At 40.0% G+C, this 17,144-nt stretch overlaps 1 protein-coding gene across 2 annotated transcripts in view; it reads left to right on the plus strand.

Annotated features, from left to right (window-relative positions):
- The first annotated feature begins 2,435 nt into the window (after window positions 1–2,435).
- TM9SF3 (transmembrane 9 superfamily member 3) overlaps window positions 2,436–17,144 on the plus strand; it is a 79,492-nt gene continuing 64,783 nt past the window's right edge. Inside the window, exon 1 of one of the 2 annotated variants that reach the window (XM_020996769.2) lies at window positions 2,436–2,813. In XM_020996769.2, coding sequence (XP_020852428.1) covers window positions 2,715–2,813 — 99 coding nt within the window. In that variant the 5' untranslated portion in view covers window positions 2,436–2,714. The remainder of the gene's footprint in view (window positions 2,814–17,144) is intronic. The other variant, XM_020996770.2, reaches the window with a different exon arrangement.

The raw sequence follows: 17,144 nt of genomic DNA on the forward strand, positions 1-17,144 counted from the left end.
ATTTACAAAATAAATAGGTAATTTTTGGAGGACAGGTCCTTAGGAGTTGGGAGGGACCAGGAAAGGCTTTATATAGGTGGTGCTTGAGCAACACTGTGAAGGAAACAAGGGACTCTTAATTTGTAGAGGTAAGGAGGGAATATGTTCCATCTATGGGGGACAGTTTGGGTAAAAGTCTGGGGACAGGAGACAGTGCTGTGTGTGAAGATTAAGAAAGCAAGTTTGGGTGACTGGTAGAGTTTGTAAAGGGAAATAATATATAATAAAGTTGCAAAGGGAGGTTAGGACCAAGTTGTTAAGGGCTTTAAATGCCAAACAGGGGAGTTTTTTATTTCATCCAGGAGTCAATAGAGGCCATAGCAGTTTACTGAAGAGAGGAGTGACAGGGTCAGACCTGTACTTTAGGAAAATCACTTTGGCAGCTTGGAGAGGGAAGAGATGGTGAGAGAATAGGCAGTGAGACCAATTAGGAGGCTACTACAATGATCCAGGTGACAGGTGATGAGTTCCAGCTGAATAAAATGGTGGCAATTTGCATGTGTGTAGGGACCAGTAGGAGGTATATGGTGGAGGGAGAAATGGCAAAACTTGGAAAATGACTAGATATGTGGGATGAAGGAGGAAGAGGAATCAAGAATACCTGGGAGACTAGAAGGATGGTGGGCGCCTTTGATGCGAAACGGGATGTCTGGAAAAGGGGTGGGGTTGCGGGAATGAAAGAACGATGAGTTCTGTCTTGGACACGTTGAGCTGGAGATATCCAATGGCAAATCTACTTTGAAATGGCTAATGGTCTGTTTGGTGATGGTCAGGAAAGAAGCTATGACTAGATATACAGATCTGCTAGAAGGGACAATCAAATCCATGGGGACTGATAAAGCCAGGAAAGAATGTTAAGGGAGAAGAGGTCCCACCACTGCACAAAGGGAAGAAACAATTTAACCCCTACTATGCGCCAGGCATTGCACTAACCACTCTACAAATATGATCTCATGTGATCCTCACAACAGCTCTGCAAGGTTAGGTGCTATGATTACAGCCATTTTACAGTTGAGGAAACTAAGGCAGAGATTAGGTAGTGACTTTCCTGGGGTCACACACTAGGAAATACCTGAGGCTGAATTTGAACTTCCAGCCTTCCCGACTCCAGGGCGGGAGTCCACCGAGCTGCCTTTAAGTAAGGGGACCCTTGTCCTGAAAGATCTGCATCTGGGAAGCTTCCATGTTAACTTACAATTACATAGTACTTTAAGGTTGACAAAGCACTTTCCTTACAGCAGCCTTGTGAGGCAGGCAGGGAAAGTACTTTACAGAGAAATAAGTTCAAACGTTTTCTGGCTTCCACCTTGGGACCCTCAGCTCTCTTCCCATCTGTTTCTTCTCTAAGGATTCCTGGGTGCCCATCCTCTGGCACATGAGCTGCATGTGGATCTTGCCATCCTAGGCATGGAGTGAGTCTGTATAGTGCACGTATATGTATGCGGTCATGTATGTGTGTATGCACATATTATTTATTGTATAGGTGCGGGTATATGTGCCTATATGAATGTATATGCGTATATACGTGTATAAAAGAACTAGATCAGAGTCGTCGTTCCCCCACCCCCAGCGCTGCTGCTCCTCCCACCCTCGGGTCTGGTCTGGGGGGGACCTCTAAGAACCTATCCCCTCCCCCAAAGGCTTCCTCAGGTTCAAAGTCTCCCTTGGGACCCCACCCAATCAAAACTCCGTGAAAAGAACGATGGATTTGTTGGATGCAAGTTCTGCCTCTTTTGATCTGTAATATGACCTTAAAAAAAAGTTCTTTATCTATGTGGTCCTCATTTTCCCCATCTGTAAAACCAAGGAGGTTAACCTCAAAGGTCCCTTTCAGCTGCAAATCTACAAGAGCATAATTATCCCCATTTCAGAGAGGGAAAGACTGAGGCTCTGAGAAGTGTCTGGTTGCCCTCGATGTCCTAGCTAGTAAGGGGCAGGATTCGAACCCAGGTCTTGAACGCAGTTACCCGCGTCACCACGTGGTGTCTAAGAGGTTTGGGGAGGCGGCGCTGCGCGCTCAGTCGCCCGGATTAGCGCCGCCACTTCCGGGAGCCTCCCTCCCCTCTCCTCTCCAGGCTCGGGCTCCGCTGGCGAGCGTCCCAGGGAACCGGCGCTCCCCGCCCCTCCCCTTTCCTCCGCGCGCGCCCTCCCTCTCCTGTCCTACCTCTCCTCCGCGCGCGCGCCCTCTAGCTTCTCCTCTTGCGCGCGTCCTCCCCCCTCCCCTCCGCTCGCGCGCGCCCTCTCTTTCCCTCTCCCCTCCCCTCCCCTTCTCTCTCCTCCGCTCGCGCGCGCCCTCCTCCCCGCGGTCAGGCTAGAGCACAGCTCTCGCTTTCGCTAGCTGGTGCGGCCGTTGCTGCCCTACGTTAGGGGAGGCACTTCCGGTGTGTGACTGGGTGGCCGGATGACGTGGCTGAGTCAGAGGAAGAAGCTGAGGCGGAGGCAGCGGCGGCGGAGCGGACTCGGCGGGGCGGGGGCTACGCTCGGCCGCGGGCGGTGACGGCGACGGCGGGTCCGGTTCGGGCAGCGCCGAGGCGGCAGGGGCAGCGGCTGGGCCCCGGCCCTGTGCGTCCGTGCGCGCGCGCCCCTTGGATGTGAATCGGCGGCGGCGGCGGCTGCGGCTGCGGAGGAGCCTCGGGCGGAGGGCCGGCCGGCGCCGGGCGGGGAGAGAGCGCACCATGGAGCCGCGGCGGGGGGTCGCCCGCGCGGCGGCGGCGGTGGTGCTGCTGCTGCTGCTGCTGCCGCCCCGGGGCCGGGCGGACGAGCACGACCACACGGTGAGGCGCCGGGCGGCCTCGTCCTCGCTCCCGGAGGCCCCGGGTGGGCCCGGCCCAGACGGAGCCTCCGAGCTGTGTGCAGGAAGCGCCGGGCCCAGCCCCGGGGACCTGGGGCACCTACTCGGTGGGGCGTGAGCGTTGGGGGGCGGCTTCCCACAGGGCCCGGGCTTGTCGGGCTTCTCCTGTCCTGGAGCCCGGGGTCCTGTTACCGTGGCTGCTGGGCGGTACGACACAATGGGATTAAACACTGTGTCCTGGTGAGGGCAGAAAGCACTGACCACTTGTGGTGGCCTCCAGGCCCCGGAAGGGTTCCGTCCTCCTCGGCCTCGAAGAGTGGGACGGCACTCCAGAGCTATGTCAGTAACAGGGTCATTCCACGTGTGCACTCGTCCACCTCCACGCAGGCCCGCGCGATGGCTGTGCCAGCAACTTTTCTTCCCCATCTCAGGCCCCCGCCCCTTGTTGTGTATCGAGAGAAGGGCTCGGCAGCAAAGGCACTTGTTTTGGATTGTAACCTTGGAGTAGGCAAGGCCAGACTAGGCTGGGGACAAAATTTACTTTTGCCTTTAATTAATTGTCCAGTTGTGTTAAATTGAAACCCTTTAAAATCAAAGCAACTTTCTGACGCTTTGCTTGGAACGACTTTTCTTGGGGACTTGAATTGTTTTCCAAATGCTAGGATGTTTTTTAACCAGATCTGAAAGTGTTAGCTTAGGGACTGTGATAAAAAGCGAGGCAGGTTTTTGACTTTAACCACTAGCCATATTTACTTGCATAGGCTCTTATCACGACCGTAAATGATTGTTGTGTATTTAGAGAATTGTTGAGTTCTAAGTTCTTCCACTGAGTGACAGGTTACTTCCCATATCCCTGGGCTTCAGTTTAATTAGCTGTAAAAGAAGAGAGTTAGACTAGATGGGGGAAGTTCTTGGTAGTTCTGATGATCAATGATGTTGGAATTCTGATTTCAGTTCTCTTCTGTAGTTACTGAGAAATGAAAAAAAAATACACATGTATGATCCTATGATTCTGTTTATGTATTTAATGGGACTTACTTGAAAATTTAACTTGTTTATCCAGATATTAGGCTAAGCCCCTAGGTTTGACAGCTTCTCTGGCTTCCTAAGTTAACATAAATGCCAAACAGTGTATATAAACTGTTATATTTGGTAAGTGTCAAATGATCACATCAGGATACTTATGAGACTTCCAGAATTGAAGTGAAAGGCATACTGTATTTTATGTTTTCATATTTTCATATTGGAAATTAAAAAAACTATTTCATTTATTTTGGCATTTACTTTGTTTAGAGGTGGTGTTTTGTAGTGGAAAGGACACTGGATTTGGAGTTAGAGGATCTGGGTTCAATTTCAGGTCCTTCTGCTTAGTAAAAGTATGTGACCTCGGTCTAGTAATATGGGGAATGTGATGGACTTTGGGCCTCAGTTTCCTCATTTCTAAAGTGAGGACTGTGGGGCAGCTAGGTGGCACAGTGGATAGAGCATTGGCCCTGGAGTCAGGAGGACCTGAGTTCAAACCCAACCTCAGACACATAACACTCAGTAGCTGTGTGACTCTGGGCAGGTAGCTTAACCCCAGTTGCCTCACCAAAAAAAAAAAAGTGGTGAGGGGATTGGGAATAGATTATTTTTAAAGTAACTTCTAATTGTAAACATATGATCTGACTAAAATATTTTATTCCCCCTCCCCTTTTATCTGTTACTCTCCAAAGACTCTTTCCCTCAACCAAAATAGAACTCTATGTAGTAAATATAGTTAAACAAAAATATCAACACGCTGGCAGGACCTGGCTGTGTGCCTCATTATACACCCTTATTCCACTAATTCTCTGAAAAGTGGGAAGTATGCTTCACTATTGGTCACTGCATTGAACATAGTTGTGAAGTTTTTAAATGTTGCTTTCCTTAACATGCTTGTGGGCTTTGTATAAATTCTTGGTTCTACTCATTTGCTCTTCAGTAGATCATACACTTTTTTCTTATGCTAAGTTCTTCATGTTTGTCATCTTTTAAATTCTTATGTCATAGTTTGTTCAGCCATTCAGTCAGTCAGCAGGAATAAATGTTAAGCTTAGTGCTGGGGATACAAAGAATGACAAACATCCCTATTCTCAAGAAACACATTCTAATATCAAGACCACTATGTACCTGCAAGATGGTCTCTGAAAGAGGGGTGCTGGGGAAGGATGAAGGACTTTTTTCTGGAAAGTATTTGAGCTGAGTCTTGAAGGAAGCCAGGGCATGTAGCAGAGGTAGAAATTTGGAGGGAGGAGCTAAGCAGTAAAGACTAGGGGTACAGCCAGTGCAAATGTACAGCGTCAACAGATAGAATTTCCTGAACAAGTAAGAAGAACGGTGTGATTAGATCATAGAATGTGTAGAGGAAAATAGTGTAAGAAGACTGGAAAGGGCCAGGTTGTGAAGAGCTCTGTGCCAAAGTGCCAAAAGGAGGATTTTGTACTTGATCCTGGAGATCATAGGGAGCCCATTGGAATTTAATGAGTAGTGGGTGACACAGACCTTCCTTTTAGGAAAATTACATTGGTAGTTGAATAGAGGATGGATTGGAACTTCCTCGGGAAAGACAGGTGCAAACTGGGAGACCAGTTAGAATATTGCAATAATCCAATGGAGAGATGATAAGGGCCTGAACTAGGGTGGTAGTTATGAGAGTGGAGATAAGGAATGTTATAGGAGATATCACAAAGGTAGAAACAAAATTTATTACAGTAAATTAGGGATTAGTGACTTCTGTAATCATAGAACCTCTTTCTTAGCCAAGTCAGTGGGTACCTATTTTTATTCTAGTTCTGTTAATACCTAAAATGTTGCTGTCTGTAATCCTTTACCTCTGCATTTGACCTGACCTTGGTGGAGGGAAGGGGTGGGAGGATGTTAAGTGTATATCTCTAGTTGTGTTAATGGGTCTAATAATACACTTCAGTGATTTTTCTAGTATGTTTCCAAGTTGTTTTCAGGACCAATTCACAGTGTGCCTATGTGATTCTGCTTTCCATATAAAAATGTTAAAGTTTATGTTAGAATTTTCATTTCTCTTTTCTAAATAACTGTAAAGGAGAGCTACTTCCAGTGACCATATAGAACTTTACATCTTTGATCAGTCTGCTTTTAATTTTTATTGGATGCTCTGCTGGTTGAAAGGACAATTGCTAACTTTATTATTTGAATATTTTATAGAAGCCACTAGTAGTTAAAAAATGTTTATTAAGCAGTCTGTGCTAATAAAAATACTTTCCTAAGTATTGGATATGCAAAGTTAAGATTAGGTCCTTCATCTCTAGGTGCATAGATCTGATGCCAAGGCATGACAGATCTACATTTAGGTAACTTGTGGGATCATAATCTTGGAACTTGAAGAGACGTTAGCTGGAGTCCAACTCTGTTTTACAAATAAACAAACTGAAGCCCAGAAAGGTTGTCATTTGCCCAGTATCACACATTTGGCTAGTGGTGGAAGTCAAACTCAGGTGTTGACTAAAAGGTTAGTGCTCTATCTACAACACCATGCTGCCTTTTACGAATTAGAATGAGGTAAGTAATTGCAAAAGAGAGGTCCAAACAAATTGTTCTGAGAGATTTCTTGGAGTGAGGAAAATCACTATGAATGTTTTTATTCTTGCAGCATTGCTTCAGTGGTATCAAACATGTATGAATGTTAATGAAAAGGTTCTTATTTATAGTTTATTTCTGTACATACATAAAAATTTGACTTTTACATTTAGTGAAGAAATGTTCTGAAGATGTTTAAAGGTCTTAACAATTAACAATCACAAATAATTAAGCAAAAACATTAAAATGGAGTTTTAATTTCAGGAATGTTCATTTCCAGAAATTTGCAGTATTTGGAGTCACTTTTTCTAGATAGGAGAAAATCTTAGATAACAAAGATTTTAATGATTGCTGTAACTCATAGAAAGTGATATTTTAATGAGTTGCTGGGTAAAACTGTGTGCATGTCAGTTCACTTACCTACACTGAATTATACTCATTTATTTCCCTTTACAAAGTATTAAGTAAGTATAAAGTATTTACTTTAAAATTCGAGGAAATGTCTCCTGAAACTTTCCTTTTGCCAAATCTCTTACCATTATAGAGTAATTGAAAATGGACATTTACTTTAGGAACTTAACAATGAACAGATAAGAGAGAGGGCAGTGAGAAAATAAGTTGAAATTTTTTCCATTATGGGAGAGACCTGTGAATTTTTGAAGCCGTGGAGGAAAGGGAGTGAATGGAGAGAATGTAGTGAGGGAGAGTGAAAGTTAAAGAGTCAGGTTTTATGGGCCCAGTAGGTGCTAGCTTATGAATTGAATTTCCAATTGGAAGGCAGTTCCAGAGATAGGTTGAGTTAACCAACTTTGATGTGAAGGATGTTTTCCAGTAATAAAACTTAAGATAAAAGTAAAATTAAGTAAACCTTAAATTTTTATTATTTTTTGGGATGATAAAAAAAGTTCCAGAAGTGTTTATTTTATGCTGACCCATTTTGACTATCAGCCACAAATTTGTTGAGTAGAATTGCATAAGTTGATTATATATTTGGCATTAGAATGCAAATGCTATGCTATCTTTTTTTTTTTATTTTATTTTTTTATATATAAATTTATTTATTTTTAGTTTTCAATATTCACTTCCACAAATTTTTGAGTTCCAAATTTCTCACCCCTCCCCCCACCCCAAGATGGCATGCATTCTGAATACCCCTTCCCCTGGTCTGCCTTCTCTTCTATCTCTTCCCCCTCCCTTCTTTTATTCCCTTCCCCTTCTATTTTCCTGTAGAGCAGGATAGACTTCTGTACCCCATTTCCTGTATTTCTTATTTCCCAGTTGCATGTGAAAACATTTTTTTAAAACATGTGTTTTTAAAACTTCCTCCCTCCCCACCCACCCTCATTGAAAAGGCAAGCAACTCAATATAGGTTGTACATGTGCAGTTATGCAAAACTCTTCCTTAGTAGACATATTGTGAAAAACTAACTCTATTTCCCTTAATCCTATCCTGCCCTCCCATTTATTCTATTCTTTCTTTTGACCCTGTCCCTCCTCAGAAGTATTTGCTTCTGATTACCCTCTTTCCCAATCTGCCCTCCTCTCTATCACCCCCTGCTCTCTTGTCCCCTTCTCCCCCTATTTTCCTGTAGGGTAAGACAGATTTCCATACCCAATTATGAATGTGTTATTCTCTCCTTAAGCCAAATCCTATGAGAATAAGATTCCCTCATTCCCTCTCACCTTCCCCTGTTTCCCCTCCACTGTGAGAGACTTTTCTTTTTTTTTTTTTTTTTTTTGTGAGATAATTTACCCCATTCTACCTCTCCCTTTCTTCTCCGAGTATCATCCTCTCTCATCCCTTAATTTTATTCTCCAGATATGACCCCTTAATCTTCAACTCACCCTGTGCCCTCTATCTATCTATATATACATACATATAATTTTTTTCCTTCAACTACCCTAATACTGACAAAGGTTTCATGAGTTACAAATATCATCTTTCCATGCAGGAATGTAAACAGTTCAATCTTAATAAGTCTCTTATGATTTCTCTTTCCTGTTTACCTCTTCATGTTCCACTGAGTCCTGTATTTGAAAGTCAAATTTTCTGTTTAGCTCTGGTCTTTTCATCAGGAATGCTTGAAAGTCCTCTATTTCACTGAATGACCATTTTTTCCCCTGAAGGATTATACTCAGTTTTGCTGGGTAGGTGATTCTTGGTTGTAATCCTATCTCCTTTGCCCTCTGGAATATTATATTCCATGCCCTGTGGTCCTTTAATGTAGAAGCTGCTAAATCTTGTGTTATCCTGATTGTGTTTCCACAGTACTTGAATTGTTTCCTTCTGGCAGCTTGTAATATTTTCTCCTTGACCTGGGAACTCTGGAATTTGGCTACAATATTCCTAGGAGTTTTCCTTTGGGGATCTCTTTCAGGAGGAGATCTGTGGATTCTTTCAATTTCTATTTTGCCCTCTGGTTCTAATTATCAGGGCAGTTTTCCTTGATAATTTCTTGAAAGATGATGTCTAGGCTCTTTTTTTGATCATGGCTTTCAGATAGTCCAATAATTTTTAAATTCTCTCTCCTGGATCTATTTTCCAGGTCAGTTGTTTTTCCAATGAGATATTTCACATTGTTTTCTAATTTTTCATTCTTTTGGATTTGTTTTACAGTGTCTTGATTTCTCATAAAGTCACTGTCTTCCAATTGCTCTATTCTAATTTTTAAGGAAGTATTTTCTTCAGTAATCTTTTGGACTTCCTTTTCCATTTGGCCAATTTTTCTTTTTAGGGCATTTTTCTCCTCATTGGCTTTTTGGACCTCTTTTGCCATTTGGGTTAGGCTGTTTTTTAAGGTGTTATTTTCTTCAGTATTTTTTTGGGTCTCCTTTAGCAAGCTGTTGACTTGTTTTTCATGATTTTCTTGCATCACTCTCATTTCTCTTCCCAGTTTTTCCTCTACTTCCCTTACTTGCTTCTCAAAATCCCTTTTGAGCTCTTCCAAGGCCTGGGACTGATTCATATTTTTCTTGGAGGCTTTGGATGTAGGAGCTTTGATTTTGTTGTCTTCTTCTGGTTGTATATTTTGATCTTCTTTTCACCAAAGTAAGATAATATAGTCTGACTTTTTTTGTGCTGCTTGCTCATGATCCCAGCCAATTACTTGAGATTTAAACTCTTTTTAAGGTAAGAGTCTGCTTCCAATGTGGAGAGTGTACTGTCCCAAGCTTCAGGGGTTTGTGTAGCTGTTTTCAGAGATACTTGTAGGGACCTGTAAATTTTCAGTTCTTCCAAGGTGGTATGATAAGGGGCAAGGTGTTTACTCCTTTCCTGGCCTGTGACCACAAGTATTCCTTTCTGTCCTGTAACTGTGAGGAGGGGTTTCTCTCCACAGCCACTACAAGCTCCACCAGGCCAGCGCTCCTCCTCACCCCAGCACTGCCGCCCAGAACTGTGACCCAGATCCAAACAGGGGCAAAGCAAGAGATTCCTGCCTCAGCACTGGCAAAGAGATCCCTGCAGTCCCTCTCTGATCAGCCACTGGATTCCCCCTCAGTCTGTGGGCCGGAAGCTCGGAAGCAGCTGCCCTCTCCAGGGCCAGGCTCTTGGGGAATGGAGCTGAGACCCCACCTTTCTCTCTGGCCACTGACAGAAACAGACTTTTCCCACTGACCTTCTAAGTTGTCTTTGGCATTCGTGAATTGAGGAGTCTGGAAACCTGCACAACTGCTCGCGATTCAGTCCTCTGAGGCCTGCTCTAGGTTTGCTGTGGCCTGCGCGCCCACGCCGCGCTGCGCTCCCAGTCTGGCGCGATACACCTTTCTGATCAATCATCCAGGTTGTCTTGGGCTGGAAATTTGTTTCACTCTGTCTTTTTGTGGGTTCTGCTGCTTCAGAATTTGATTAGAGCCATTTTTTATGAGTATTCGGAGGGATTTGGGGGAGAGCTTAAGCAAGTCACTGCTTTCACTCCGCCATCAATGCTATGCTGTCTTAAAAGTCACCTAGAGTCAAAGGTTTAGATGGACCGGATGGACTGTTCTCATCTAAGCAGAACATTTCTCACATTCTCAAGTAGATAAATCTTTTAAGATATCCTTAGATCTGGGATTCTCAACCTGAGGTCTACGAACTTATTAAAAAAAATTTGGTAACTATTTAAAAATAATTGGTTTCCAGTATACTCCTAATGTATTAGGACTATCAAAGGGGGTGCATGATGCAAAAAAAAAATGTTAAGAACTGCTTTAGATGAAAATGTGGCTAGAGTGGCTTCAGAACTTTGGTGTAGAATTCCCAAATTGTTTTGAAAAAACTTGAGATGCCATGAAAATAGACTACTAGTAGAGTGGACCTTAAGCAAGTCATTTCACTTTCTAAACCCCTTTTCTTAAGCCATAAAATGGTGGTGTTGATCCTTCCCACCCTAACAACTTATGATCTTATGAACTATGAGGTCATTCAGCTGTATTTTATTTTGTGTATGTTTTATGTCAGCTAAGTGGCACAATGGGTAGAAGGGCTGGACTTGGAGTCAGGAAGACCTGAATTCAAATTTGGCCTCAGACACTTGCCAGCTCTATCAGCCAGTAAACATTAAGTGCATACTGTGTGCCAGGCACTATGCTAAGCACTAGGAATCCAAATATGAAAAGAAAGGCAATCTTTGCCTCAGGGAAAGACAAAACACAAAAAGAAGCTGAAAGGGGGAGAGGGGAGTGGACCCAAGCCAGGGCTTGGTGGAGAAGTCAGAGAAGTCTCATGGTAGTGCAGCTGGGTGAGAAATGAGCTGTCTGAATTGAGGTCTTTCCTTCAATGGGAGGTGTGGAGTTCATGGCCCCTCCCTCCAGTCAGAGAGGCAGACAGAGAGAGAGGGTAGTGATGAAATGAAATATAGCAAGATGAGGTTATCCCAATAATGAAGTTCCTTATGGCATGGAAGTCAGTCAGAAGTAAGTCCCAAGCTAGTGCAGCCAGGTGAGAATGAGGAAACTCTGGGTAAATCACTTAACTGCTGTCTGCCTCAGTTTCTTCAACTGTAAAATGGGGATAATAGCATCTTCCTCCCAAGGTGGTTGTGAGGATAAAATGAGATAATATTTGCAGAATACTTTGCAAACTTTAAAGTGCTGTATTCTTGCTAGTATCCTCCTCCTCCTTTTCCTTATCATCATGGTCTAGATGAGAGATAAGAGATAAGAACCAAGGGCTCTTAACCTGAGGGGTCTGTGAACTTGCTTTAAATATTATTATTGTATTTCATTATAATTAGTTTCTTTGTAATCCTAATTGTTTTATTTTATGCTTTCAAAAGCATTCTGAAGAGGGGTGTGTATATATAGGTTTCATCAGACCACTGCCAACAGGGGTCCCTGACATAAAAAAAGGTTAAGAACCTTTTTGACATCTGTAAAATTTTTGGAAATTGTCACATTTTAAATACACTATTAGAATTTTTATATAAAGGAAAGCTGGTGTAGCTGTCTGTAAAGAATTCTTTTGTAAAGGCAACTAGTGTTCTCTAATTTTAGGAGTTTTGATATTTGATTTTCTTAATGTGAAGCTTGATTTTAATTTTAAAAATAAATTAATAAAATTATATTTATAAACTATGTAATTATATTTATGATTATTTATAAAATATAATTATAAATTTTATTTATAATTATAAAATGTTATAATTATAAATTTTATTTATAGACAATTATAATTATTTGTAAAATTTATTAATATCATTATTTAGAACCACACTTTTGAAAAAGCAGCAGGTGTGTGTGTGTGTGTGTGTGTGTGTGTGTCTGTATATTTAGATTCCTGTACACACACATTCATAGAATGCTAGATCTGGCAAGAATTTTGAGGAATATTTAGTTTATCCCCTTGTTTTACTGATGGAGAAACTGTGAGACCCAGCAATGGGCCAGTCAGGACTAAGACCTTGATATTTGGAGTACCAGTCCTTTCGTCACCCCTCTACCAACCCTTCATTCTGTGTCCTTTACAAACAGTTATCATCAGAATGTTTATCTAGAAAGAGCTCAGCATTAAAAGCCAATAAACAAAAGAATAGAATTACTAGTAACACTTATTTAAGCCTTGTGTTGCTTAGTTTAATGTATGTATGTCTTTTGTCTGCTACAGTAAGTTTCTCAAGGTCAGGGACTGAAAAATTTCTTTTGTGTCTAGATAAGATGGATCTTCATTATTAAAATAAACTGATTGGGGGATGACAGGGAAAAGAGTACTCAAAAGGGAAATTATTCTTATGGTATTTTTATGCAGAACACTGGACACTGCTTAACCAGTCATAGACCTCTACCTAGATACAGACTCAGAATTCTAATCCTCATCTTGTGAGGTTCTGTATACTCTTTCTCCCTGGTCTCTCTGTGTCCTGGGAACCTTTAGTGTCAGAAGACCCACTCAGTGCCAAATATAGACTGTACTCAGCTCTTACCATAAAAACATATTACACCATTAGATAATTTTCAGAAATGGTGTCACTGCTTTGTTGTAGCTTTTGCCTTTATTTCTTTTCTAGGAACTCTTGAAAACATATTTTAAAAAGAAAGCAAAAATTAATTCCTTCCAAGAAGATCAACATCATCTGTGCTTTATTTTGTACATAGGTAGCAAGAGATCTTTTAATTTTGTTTTTGCCTCTACAATTTTTGTAGACTGTTATACATTAGGAAATGGAATAATTTTCAGGTGTGTTCCCTGGAAACAAATAAAACTTGTTTACAAATAGTTTGGGACTGGGAAGTTACCTGAATAACTAAATCACTGTAACCCAAACAAACTTTTAAAGTTTTTTCTGTGTTGAAATTATGATATATTTTCATAAGAGATAGTGAAAGTTAGTGAAATTATTATTTCTAAAGCTTTCATAAATAGTTTGTTCCTATTTGCAATATGTTGTATATGTTATAAAATATCCATCCATCTTTCCCCATGATAGCCAAAACTAATAAAAACTTTGAATGTTTATAACTCAAGCCTTCCTTGACCTAGTACTTGTTGGATTCCTAATTATTTTATTTCAGAGTTTACATGGATGCTATAGTAATGTTTTCTCCGTGAATCGGTGTTCTCAGGATCATTAATGTAGGAAGAAAAAAAGTATACTATAAATGCAGCAGCATAATACACACTATTTTAGACCAGCAAGGGACTAACATCCATGACCTGAGAAGAATACTGCTTCCTTTTCAGAACAAAACTGCACTTCCTTTTCAGGTGAATTTTTTTTTCCTTTGTGTTTTTCCTTGGGGTCAGTTTCAGAGCTAAAAAATGATGAAGTTTCTGTCGCTTTATAAGCCTTGACTGTTATTTCTTCTCACAATCACTTCCTGGACTTAAGATTTTATGTGGTTATTATGGCTGACTGGGAGTTAGATCTAAATGACTTCAGTTCCAAGTTCCAGATTATGTAAGACAAATTAATGCCTGTTTTTATACGTTTTTAAATCTTTATAATTCTATATATCAAGTTTATATAGACACACACAGTTTGATCAGTATATTACTGTGACTAGTATCTTTGACCTTGGATGCATGTTGCAAAAAACTTTAGTAAGAAGAGAAATTAACCATCAAAGTCCTTATTGATAGGACTTCCAAGGATTAAAATTTAACCTTGTTTCTCTTTTCTTATTCTTTTTCCCCATAAGGACGCTCACTTAGCCCCTAATTATAAAATAAAGAAGTTAGCCTAGATCAGAGGTTCTTAACCCATGAGGATTATCCGTGAGATTTGTGGATAGATTTCAGTGGGTCTGTGAACTTGAATGGGAAAAAAATTTTCACTAACCTCTAACTAAAATTTAGCTTTTCCTCTAATTATTTAAAACCATTATTCTGAGAAGGGTCTACCTGATTGTCCAAGAGGAGTCCATACCCAAAAGAGGTTAAAGACTCCTGGACTAGATGATTCATAAAAGTCCCTTTTGGCTCTAAAATTCTGTGATTCTTTTATAGTGACAAATTGATATTTTTTTTCAGGTTTCTTTTGGTTTCTACTGAATCTTTACATTTAAATATTTCATAAGATTTTTTTTCATCCTAATCCACAGATGTTTAACACTTGTTGTATACTTGGTGTTTTAGGTAACCTAAATAGATAAAATAGACAATAGTAGTCATAATTCATTCAACAAATATTGAGTTCCTACTAAATGCAGGTTGGGAAGGAGGCACAAAAACGTATGAGAAGAGACAATTGTTGCCCCTAAGGAACATACCTGTTTAGGGAATTAAATAGACATTTGATATTAACTTCTATGAATGACAGTTCTTTTGGAGGGAGAGGGTCAGGTGCACATGGGTCAGACACTTGGGAAAATCTGATTAGTTTAAAATCAGCTTAGTTAGAAAAGAGGTCAGAAGCCAACAGAATGAATCATTGGAGGCCAATGCTGGATAACACTTGGAAAGAAAAAAAACTATAGAAATATATACAGGTACAATAGCAAATTATCTCTGGGTCATAATGAATGGGAAACCTAAACAGGAACCAGCAACACAGAGATAAGCATTAAAAAATAGTCATCACAGTACAGATATATCTATATAGGAGAATATGGAGTAACTGTGAAGTAGTGGTTTAAATTGTGACCAACATTAATATAGTGCTTTAAGGGTTGCAGAGCATTTCAAATGCATTATTTTATTTGATCTTTACAACACTTTGAGGTAGGTGCTATTATCTTAATTCACAGATGAGGATGTTGAGGCCCAAAGGGTTGAAGTGATTTACCTCTGGTAAATCAACTAATTAATATCGAGGAATTTATCCATAAGTCCAGGTTGTTAAGACCCCTAGATGTTCTTTCCATTAAATTTTGTTTCTTTGAAGATCTGCAATTTATTGCAAGCTATGAAAAATTAGAAAATTTGATAAAAAGAATCAAATTACTTAACATATAAAGCACTTTATAAACCTTAAAGTGCTGTATAAACATTAGTTATTATTAATTACTAGGTTCAGACCAGTGATTTTATTGTTGCATGGTACTCCCAGTGTAGAAACTCCTTCTAATAGTAATGAAGCAACAGCATTTTTCATCTTAAACTCTTCAGAGAGTTACTTGGAGCATAAAGAACTCTAGTGAATTGCCCAGGAACATACAACTGGCATGTCACAGGTGGGACTTGAACTTGGAAGAGGTCTCAGGACCCCTTTACACTATTAAAAATTATTAAGGACCCTGAAGAAAGCTTTGGTTTACATGGGTTATATTTATTGTAATTTACCATGTTAGAAATTAAAACATCTTAGTGTTATAAAAATAGTGTTGATGCTACTTCTTGTTTAAAAAGTTTTTATGTTTCCTTAAATAACTTACATTTTCAGAGAATGGAGTACTCTGCTTAATTGGATTTTTTTTAACCCTTGTTGAAAATCTTTCTAAAATTCTTTAGTTTTTTTTCTTGCCTTGTATTGAATGTTTCTTTCAGATTCCTTCGCTGACTCTGATTCATAATCTCAACATGAATTCTGTGTAATCTTGTAGACATTATGGGAGATATCTGTATTAGTACTGATGCTAAAATGTATCTTTGAAGTTGTGTGTGTTTTTACTAAATAGCTCAAATTCTTGTGATTTGCTTGTTTTCCTAAAAATCTAATGCAGCTAAATTGGATTTGGGTTAATTTGGATTTCTGCACAGGAGTTTTGTCTTCATAAAATTTTAAAAATAGTATTCTCTCTTTAATCATATACCTAGATTTCATTGAAAAGACAATCAGTTTTCATGCTTATAAAAATCTACAAGGTTTAAAGACAAGATAGGAAATACAATTTAACAGGTATTGTTATTGAGTCCCTACTATGTGCAAGACACTAGTAAATGCTGAGGGGGGTGAGAATATAAATGACAGGGACCATGTCTCAAAGACCTGAGGATTTTTTTTCCTTGAGTCTTTTGAATCAATTAAAACACCTACGGTTTTACTTTCATCATTAGTTACTTTATGGAGTGAGGAAAGTAAACTCTTAAAAGATACAGAAGACCAAGCCTTTTGCAACTTTGATACCTTTTCCTCAGAATATAATGTGTACATACCATGTGTATATATGTATATAATCATTAGGATTGACTTTGTCATAAATGTAAAGGGTACTATGCATCCATCTTATACTTAACTAAATTTGGATAACACTTTTTGCTTGGATCACTCCTTAAAAATTTATTTTTTAGTAAGAAGAAGCATCTTTTGTGGACTTCACACTAAATTTACAGTCAGGAGAACACTGCTTTGCCACTAACTAGTTGTGTAACTTTGAGAAAGTCACTTCACTTGTCTGGGCCTTGGTTTCTTCTGCAAAATGACTGGTAACTGGGCTAGATAATCTCTAGAGTCTTTTCTAGTTCTAATACCCTCTGAACTGTTTCCCCAACTGGATTTTAAACTGAAGGACTGTGTCTAGTACTGTTTTGTATTCCTAGTGACTTTTAATGCCCCATATAACATGGTTTGACCTAAATATTTGTTGTTGACACACTTCCAGTTATATTAAATATGTAAGTATTGGATTAGAGTGGTAGGGATAGAATGGAGGGTTAGTGCAGCCTTGGGGAAGTTAGAACTAACCTACTTTTTGTTTGTCATCTTTAAAATGAGGGAGTTGGACTTGGTGGTCTCCAAGTTTCCTTGTAGCTTTAAATTTGTGATCTTATCATAAGATACAAGAAAAAAGAATCGGCAGAATTTACTCATTGAGTATAATATAGTAGACAGAGTCTTGCATTTGGAGTCGGGAAACTTGGGTTCAAATCCTGGTACTGAACTTC

This window comes from Phascolarctos cinereus, unplaced genomic scaffold (genome assembly GCF_003287225.1).
Source record: "Phascolarctos cinereus isolate Bilbo 61053 unplaced genomic scaffold, phaCin_HiC Scaffold_3;HRSCAF=262, whole genome shotgun sequence".
NCBI classification, from domain to species: domain Eukaryota; kingdom Metazoa; phylum Chordata; class Mammalia; order Diprotodontia; family Phascolarctidae; genus Phascolarctos; species Phascolarctos cinereus.